Source organism: Pagrus major, chromosome 16, assembly GCF_040436345.1.
Source record: "Pagrus major chromosome 16, Pma_NU_1.0".
NCBI classification, from domain to species: domain Eukaryota; kingdom Metazoa; phylum Chordata; class Actinopteri; order Spariformes; family Sparidae; genus Pagrus; species Pagrus major.
The window spans coordinates 4839275-4848682 of NC_133230.1; the positions used below are offsets into that span (position 1 = coordinate 4839275).

The 9408-nt window shown below is 38.1% G+C and overlaps 1 protein-coding gene across 1 annotated transcript; it reads right to left on the reverse strand.

Moving 5' to 3' along the window:
* Nucleotides 1–796: 796 nt before the first annotated feature.
* Nucleotides 797–8017, reverse strand: LOC141010997 (ubiquitin-conjugating enzyme E2 D3-like). Its single transcript, XM_073484185.1, has 7 exons — nucleotides 7578–8017; nucleotides 6344–6407; nucleotides 5424–5455; nucleotides 5136–5213; nucleotides 4634–4739; nucleotides 3767–3860; nucleotides 797–1868 (listed from the first exon to the last, which is right to left on the reverse strand). Exons 1-7 carry the CDS (start codon nucleotides 7599–7601, stop codon nucleotides 1823–1825), a joined length of 444 nt encoding a protein of 147 aa, XP_073340286.1. The 5' UTR covers nucleotides 7602–8017; the 3' UTR covers nucleotides 797–1822.
* Nucleotides 8018–9408: the final 1391 nt, after the last annotated feature.

Sequence of the window (9408 nt, forward strand, 5' to 3'; positions counted from 1 at the left end):
CATTTAATATCATGGGCATTCTTGTGTAGATTATCAGGTGCAATATTACTTTATTTTTGCTAACTTTTAATATCACTGCCAATATTACTTTTTCCTATTTTATTTTATTTTTAATTTACTCTTGTACTTATTTTACTTCTCTTGTTAGGCAGTGTTTTCTATTTTCTACTAATATTTAGTACATTTCTGTATTAATTTAATATAAAGCTTGGACCCGCTGGTTGTTACAACTGTACTGTAAATTTTTTTGGCAAAAGAATTATTCAGCATTAATAAAGTTCTGTTTTAGCATATACAAAATAAATAAACAATTGTCTTAATGCAAGTCATTTACTTGTTGATGGATTCTCCTTGACCTTGGCAGAATTTCCTCAAATAGGGCAACAAATAATTGCACTTTTAGCAAAATTGCTTACCATTTTAATTAATTTCTTTATTTTGTACAGATCTATGCAAAAAAAAAAAATCCCACCATGGTTATTAAAATGTTTTTCAATGAAAATAATGATTTTTCTCCGTCAGTCCTTCAAATAACACAAATCTTTAGGTATAATACAATATCAGTTAAAATAATTAGATCTTTCAGTCCTAAAACAATCAAGGCTTTACAGAAAGGGACAGCCGATACTTCTCTTTTAGTTTCAACAGGCACAAGAGGAAAGAAAGTTGTGTAAACTCTGCACGTCTAAAAAAACCCACGTATTTTTCTGCAACTTCAAAGACATTTAACTCAATCATTTAGCAAAGTGTACATATTTACTTTAAATGAAAAACAAAACAGCACCACACTGATTCGTTTTATGGTTTAAGTAACTTTATTGAAGGGAAAAGTAAAAACAAACAGAGCCAGAAGTTGATTATCAACCATTAGCTTTGCATCAATATTTTAGGGCTACAAGAAGACAGTGTTCATGTGGGCATAAAACTAATATCTACTGGCTTCTAAATAACAAAAAGAAATAGAAAGCCTTTGAGGGGAACCAAATTTTTTCCAACTTCCAGCCTTACACTCCACTTAATTTGCAGAAACATATCAGATATAATAGCCTACCTTTATTAACATGCATAAAATACAACATTGAAGTTCTTATATTTTGTTTCCTTAACATTGATATATACTGCTGTGCTTCTCTGTACACACACTTTGATAGTGGAATAAGATACACTTCTTTCCTTTAGGTAATAGATTCCTATACTAATGATCAGAAGAACATACTGACATCACACCAGTCCAGGAAGCAGATACAAGAGCCAATTTATTTAATTTAATTTATTTATTTATTGCCAATTTGAACTTTAAAACTCTGATTTTACGGGCGTGGCACAACACAGGCCTCTCTAAGTGCTCGGAGAAATCCAGTGATCCAGTTAATATCAACCCCACAGGAGCCGACCAGTTAAACAGCTGGATCATCCTGGGGTTGATATAATGTTCATTGTCAGGAGAACCAGTTGCATCAGATTCTACTAAGTGTGTGCAGAGTGAATGAATAACATCACCAATTTCGGGTTGAAAAACTCTTACTGGTGCATGCTCAGACCGAGTGTTCAGAACTTTTTTTTTCTCCTTTTCTTTTTTTTTTTTTTTTTTTTAACTCCGCACGAAAATGGGAGCAGAAACTTCACAGAAACTGGCACGTGTCCTAGAGAGAAAACACTATCTTCTTATGAGCGCACAGGTGAAATGTAGGGAGGGGAGGGAAAAATGTTCTGATTTAACAGAAAATAAAGAAAAAGAAAAGTGAAAAGAAAACATAATTCCGGGATTTTTTCAGTTTGAACCAGCAATGACATTTTCCACCAGCTTTCCCCAACGATGCCATCACATTGCGTATTTGCTTGTCCATTCTTTTGCTGTTCTGGTGTATCTGCAGAGAGAAAACGGGTCACAATTAACTGAAGGTAATCTCAAACCAATCACACTTTTTGGCATAAAAAGCCATTAATCACTACAAATACTCGACCACTCTCCTTTTCTTCAGGACATACTTAACATGCACTTGAGCACATTGCTTTTTAACATTGCGAGCAAAGTTAGCACCTCAACAAAATGCACCATACTTGACACTTTGTACAAACTAAACGTCCTCATTTGAAATATGTCTTTGAGATGTCGTCTTTACCTGCCGAGGACAAAAAAAAAAAACTTTTCATGCTGGAGTTAGTGGATACGCTAACATGCACAGAAGATTCGGCTTCAAAACTTGTTACGCAAGGGATTTATTTTGGGGATGGGCGGCCATTATGACAGATACAATAAGCGATAATTATGCTCACACCCGGATCATATGAAACTATTAGGTCCGTAGACCATTTTGTCAGCAGATGACATCAACGAGGCCTCTGGGAAAACGTGATGGCCATATGTTTTAAACCAGTTTCTGATGTTTTGTAGACTAAATGAATAACCAAGAAAATAGTCTGCAGATTAAACAATAATGTCGCACCAAAGTTTCTTTCCCCCTACATTTTCTTATTACTTTTGTATGCTCTGTTTTAGTAAAATGTTACGTGACCCTGAAACAATGTGAAGTTATATCCATCTGTATATCCTTCAGGTTGGATTTCAAACCACACATAGTTGGATTTTCCCCACCAGGAAGCCACTCGTTCTGTTTGTTGTTCTCCATCTGTCCACCTCAGTACGATATGAAAATTAGCTTGGAAATACTTGTGTATGATTGGATATCTTCATTGCATGTTGATGCAGCTGCCAGCACAGACTATAAAAAAAAAAAAAAAAACTACCTTTGAACAGATTGTGAACCTGCAGGTGACAACACACCAAACATCAGCCTTTTCATACAAGAAAACTAACTCGTATTATCACTATTGTTTGTTTGCTGGGCTTCAGTTTCAGACATCATAGCTCATGAATGCAGCTCTTTTGGCAGCCAAATGTTGGCGTGTCCTCGAATGCACCACCAAGGACATTTTCAGAGTGGTCCCTGCTGACAACTGCTTTACAATGCAGCAGCAACAACAAAAACAAAGGCAACCCATTTTTAACTGCGAGGGATCACCCATTTCAAGTTTCTAAACGTTGATTTTCCTCTCATGCTGAAAGGAATGAAATATTAACTTCCTGTATGTGATTGAAAAGGGTCAGCAATGATGTAAAATATGTAATCTCTATCAAGGTGTGGTCTTAGATAATAAAGACTTCTCTAAACTCTCAGTTTATTGGCCATGAAAAGAAAATGACCTGACCATGGTACATTGTTAACTACTGGGCCTATGAAAGCTCATTTATTTGAGTATTTTCTCATGCAACAGAAGACTACAACCCATAACTGTCAAGACAATGTTATATTGGTGTGCAGGGCACAAATATCCAATTAATTAGGTCATCTACAGGTTTATCAAGGTGCACGCTGGACCCAAGATTGGAGCTAGGTGGGGCCAACAGAGTACTCTATTAGGTACAGACAGCCAGAGATTAGTATCACAGTCAAATCCCACACAGCAGTCATACACATGATAACAGAGATTGAAGCTTCTGGTTATTCCAGTGAGACCAGAGCGACACAACCAACCAATCCCAAAGCCAAGATGCAGCACTGCCTCCTGGCCTTACCCCTAAAGCATGGCATACTTCGTTGTCCACTCCTGAGCTAGTTTATTGTACCTGACAGGGTGAAACTAGATTACATACTATCATGGATATAATGTAATACAGGACTGTTGTTCCTTTTGGGAGGAAAAAATGATTATTTTGCGTGTTTAAGAGAAGAGTCAATCACATGTGTAGATTATATAGACTTACTTCACACTATCTGTTTTGTAGATTCGTGCGATCTCTGGCACTAGTGGGTCATCAGGGTTTGGGTCACATAGGAGTGAGCAAATGGAGAGAAGTACTGCAAGAAAGAGACATAAATATAAGTCATTTCAAAGTGTCCACAACAAATATAAAAACATTTTACAGAATAAAATACCTGCCAAAGACATTACACACTGACATGCTCTGATCATTTTTATATGGTTTTAAGTGCATAGAAACCGTTAAAAACATCAAAACAGATAAATAAAGTCAGTTGTTTACAGGCCTGTAAAACCACCCACACCCACACCCACACCCACACCCACACCCACACACACACCACTAGATGTGTTACATTTATCTTGAAATTTTTAATCAGGGCTCCAGAGTGAGACTATGGACTTGTAAAAACTGCAATACTATTTTATGTTCATTGATTCTAGCTTGACAGGTACGTGTGCTGTGTTTTAAATGAAGAACAATCATCTGTACCTTTATTCCTGTTAACGATAATTTACAACATATGATAAGAAATTAAATTAAGATCATTGGATGCACCTAAATGGAAAAAGTGAGTCATACCAGTGCAACCAGTGTAAAAAGTTCGTTAGGAGCCGCTTTATGCCAATTTATCCCTGCAGTATTGAATATTACCATTACCAACACTACTAATAGGAGGTACTGTCTTTCTTCAAAACTTTGTCACTTCAATTGCAGTAAAACAAAACTCAATCTACAGGAGAGCACTTTGAAACTCATCAAGAACTTTACCAGTATGTGCTAGTTTATGAGTGCTCATTTCAGACCCTGTCATCAACTAATAAAGTTCACTTTCAAGAACTCGTGGTGTCTAGTTGCAAGTATCCATACCTTTAGAAATAGTAAGTGCAGGAGACCACTGTGATCTGAGAATATCCAGACAGATACTGCCGTTACTGTTAATATTTGGGTGGTAAATTCTTGTTGTAAATGCAACCTGAAAAGAAGAAAAGGGACAAGTAAATTAAGACTGCGTCACACAGCAAGTCATGGTTATGCAACTTAAATATCTTAACACTAAGCCATGACGTTTGATGCTCATGACTATCAACTTCTGGAATGACCGGTATTACTTCATGAGGGCTGTCAACAGATAAAATGTGTTCATGATGCCAAACTGACAGGCTCAGTTTCACGACGAGGAAGGTTTCCTTGTTGTTTTGCGTCAACAGGACCACAAATACAATGTTTGACCCCAGTTTCTGACACTGGACATATAAGCCATTATTTTAACGTTTACCACAGGTGGGTGACTTGATAGATAAATGACAAAATGTTTAATTATCAAAGACACAAAAAAAAAAAAGCTCGTTTCAGGTGCGGTTCAGCTCACCTTGGGTGGTTTGAAGGGGTAGTCTGTTGGAAAATGAATTGTCAAGAAGAAAACTCCTCCCTGATATGGACTGTCGCTCTGAAAGCAAGAACAACATTTACATATATTTCAGAGAAGAATGATCTCAAAGCTGCTGTCCACAGCTTCTCATTATCAAGTCAAATTTCAACCTTTATCTAATGAATACATTTAAAGCAGCCAGGAACACAACGTCCGTCACAAATTTCAACATCGTGGTGCTTTAAAGTACAAGGAGAGCAACAATTATGTCATAAAATATCTACTTACAGGTCCCATGATTGTGGCTTGCCAGTGAAACACTGCGGAGAACAGAAAGTAAATTTTAGTAAACGGATAAAGGTCACAGGTATGTGATCTGACAGGAACAAGACTTCTGAGCCATCTTAGCCACTTCAAGAGAAGGGACTTTTAGGGTGGAGGTATTCATGACTAGTATAACTAGTTAGCAGTGCTAGATCTATATCCATCTGTGCTTTAAAAACATACAATATAATTTCTTTAACACTTTAAGTTCACTTAAAATATGTAAATTCAGCCATTATCTACTCTACTGGGTCAAGTTTTAGCTTCATGAAGTTTGTTGGGCGTAATCCAAAATTATTTGAAAAGACATAATTTGTACCCTCGACACGTGGGGTGTAAACACTTTGAGCTTAGAAGCAACAGAGAAGATCTGAGCTTTAAAAATTGTCTTTTAAAAATCAAATTGGGATCTAAGGGCTGCCAGAGACTTTACACCAGGCTGGTTAATGTTTTCAAACAAGTCCCCGTCTACTTCAGCTGTTTAGGAGAATGCTGCGTCACTGTTTTGCTGTGAAGCTACAGAAATGTTATGTATACTACAAAACTTGACCTGACTTTCAATCAGCATGGGGAGGGAGGAGATGACTGAATTTATCCTTTAAAAAAGTCTTTCTTAAAGTCTGTTTGATAAACTAATCTTAAAATGCAGCTTGTTCAGTTTTTGTTTTGTAGTCTCCACCACCTCCAAATGATCAATTAAATGGTTAATTGAAAATTGCCGACTTGATGTTTCCCTTCGTCATACATGACCGTAATCTGAATATCCTTGTAGTTTGGACTGCTGGTCAGACATGTGAAGAGGTCACCCTCGTCTGTGGGAAATTACAAACGGGTATATTTGAGATTAAAAAACAACAACTTTTGACTAGTTCTGGGACACTTACTGTCATCACCCACTGGGCCAGCTGAGCACTGTGCTGGAGGGTCACGAGCCAGGTCGCTGAGCTCCTGTAAGGAAGAGATTTACAACAATAACCAATTAGACCACAGTCATCTTCAGAGACAAAACAAAGAGTAGACACCATCTGAAATCAATATACCAGACGGAGTAGCACTTAACATCCTGGGTATAAATGCCAACATGGGGTGGGGGAGACTGAGGAGGGGGAAATGCAACATGAGAGGTCATTGTGCGTTTCATTTATTTCACAACCCCTCCGCCGGTGTTGTTATCTCCTCCAAGTTCAACTCTGCAGCAGCTCAGGGGCAGGGGGCCGCCTTGTTATCGTCTCCAGTTAACCGCAAGATGAGCCAGGAGCATGTACACTACAGCCTCCAAATGTTATTTTTAGGTCCCCGGCTACTTTAGGGTGAGGTGGCGACCACTGCCCCACCCCACGCTTACAAAACACACCATTTCACAAGTTAGTTTGTGGGATTTCCTTGGAAGAAAAATTCTAGTCCAACAACACACGGAAGAAAAAAAAGAAGACATTCAGGGAAACAATTCACATGTCACTCTTCTCTACTGCTGCCAACTTCCTCCATATGAGCTCTAGTACACACCCTGTGATGTGCCCATGCACTGAGCAAATACTTTCACATACCAAGGAAGTGTTTCATGAACACGGCTCTGACTGCTAACACAGATTCAGGGAGTGATATGAGTCATGAGTTCTGGTAACAGACTATTATACAATGTTTAAGTGATTCACTTGCTAAGAAAACACACATCGTCAAAAAGGGAGGCTTCAATAGAGACTTGGTATTATGAGCAGAGAGCGTTACAACACATGTATGTTTGTGTAAAGGTATGAAGTGTTGGGCAATTCACGAGGCCTCTTTCTGTCGTCAATCCATTTCGACGAGTTGGACCTGTAAACGAAACTGCTAACGTTAGCTAGCTCAGCTAGCTTTATGAATGGCGTTTCCCGTACAAACCGTGCCGTGTGTGCCCAGCCGGTGCCAACAATAAAAAAACTACAGTCGATTCACTCAACCCCTGAACACACCAAATTACTGTACACGCGATGAAACGCAAACTTCCGACTTTCCCCGAACATGTTTCACCGCCATGTTACACAGGATACAGCCGTTACATTGTGGGAGGCTAGCGCGGCGAACTAGTACAGTTAGCATGCTAGCTAGCTAGCTTGCTAGCCAACGATGTTATCTTACCTTGTTGATCCTTTTCAGAGCCATCCTCTCTCGATGTTCTTCTCTTTTATTTCAAGGTGTTCCGATCCAAGCAGTGAGAGGCAACCGTGATATGCCAGGATGATTCGCTCTCTGTTAAATTGATTTGACGCGGGGGTCAACTCGACGGCCTTTCTTCTCGAGCTAGCGTAGTTAGCTTGCTAGCGAGCTAAAACTACGTATGCGCGGAGTTGGTAACAAAGCTAGCTGGCGATTTTATCCAGCTTATTTTCGCCCCAACGACGGACCTTACACTGCCCTTCGATAAACCTCACTTTCCCCCGTAGTTTCGACGTCTTGCGGTGGATTATCCGTGTCCCCGGTCGAGGCTGAGTAAGTGCGTGTGCCAGGTGAAGCAACCCGGACGATAAGGCTCCTCTCTTCTTTTGGTTTCGGTCGATTCCGTTAGCCGACTAGCAGCTCTCTACATGTATTTGAAGCTTTATGAGCAGAAGGCGGTGCGGTCGGTGCGTGATTGACAGGGCGGATGTGAAGGCAGATTGGTTACAAGCCGGCAGAAGAAAAAAAAAAACAACATGCGTGACAGACCAGTTAGGACATGTCAGCATTTAATTATAAAAACGACCTGAATTAAAATGGAACACTTATAATAAAACATTTTAAAAAACTCAGCCACACTGTGACTTTTATTTTGAAATTCTAGCTGTGACAAAGTATAGTATTCCCATTAAAAAAAAAAACCCACATCTGTTAAATTATAACAGCTGAAAAAGTTAGTCAAATCAAAAAGAAACCAAAAGTCACACACTTGAGTAAAAGTAGATCATCATGTTTAAATATTGCTTTAAGTAAAAGTGAAAGTCACCCACACAAATAGTGCTGCTTTCAGTCTTACTGTCTGAATTTGTATCAGATGTATTTTTTTTTTGGCAATAATTGCACTCAAGTATCAGAAATACAAGTAAAAGTACATTGTACATATATTTACATGTATGTATTAGGGGTGGATTGAGTATCAGGGCCGATATTCAGCATTTTCCAGTTTATTATTGGTGATTTTTCCGTCAGATTGCCGATAAAATAAACTTATTTAAAAATGTGCAACTTTGGCTCTGAGGCAACATCCTCTCACACAATATCTGAGTGGCAACGCGTCACAATTAACAGCCTATAAACATTAAAATAATCTGAATCTGCAAAATGTATAAATAAATGTAGTGGAGAGGAAGTATAAAGTAGCAGAAAATGGAAATACTCAAGTAAAGTACCTCAAAATTGTACTTGAGAACAGTACTTGAGTGTCAATATCAGTCGACCCCTAGTATGTATATACTGGATTATATGGGTCATAATGATAATGGTTGTCAATAAAATCAATTTAAAAATGCACTTCTTTAGCTATAATCCAGCATGCAGTCTGCAAAGTGGAAGAATAAAGTAGCAGAAAATGAAAATATTTAAGATGTTGAATGTCAGGAACTTCTTTTCTAAACCTGTAATACTGTTAAATGTTTTTGGGACAGAATCCACGAGTGGTTAGTTTCAAATAAAGTAAATATCACATTGTAAAGTTTGGGGGTTGAATCTTTGTGTATTAATATTCTGATTATAGGTGAATTTTATATCCATAATTGTAGATTTCTTTAAAGTTGCTCCAAGTTTTGTGGCATTTAACAATGACTTGAAAATCTTTCTGAATAACTTGAGTTATATATCGATTAAAACCCTCTTAATTTGAATTTATATTCGTTTTTTTCCAGTTGTTTTTGTTTATTTGTTGTTGCTTGGATATACCAACAGTGTGCTCCGCAGCGCCCTTCTGTTGTTTAAAAATGCTGTATCAACGTCTACC

Bases quoted from the DNA above. Each gene is read 5' to 3' on its own strand.
- LOC141010997 (XM_073484185.1), bottom strand. From the start codon at position 7,601: ATGGCTCTGAAAAGGATCAACAAG. The intron at 4,740-5,135 runs GTGAGCTGAACC...TCTTCTTTTCAG, and splicing joins ACCCCTTCAAACCACCCAAG to GTTGCATTTACAACAAGAAT. The intron at 1,869-3,766 runs GTAAGTCTATAT...TTCTCTCTGCAG, and splicing joins TACAAAACAGATAGTGTGAA to ATACACCAGAACAGCAAAAG.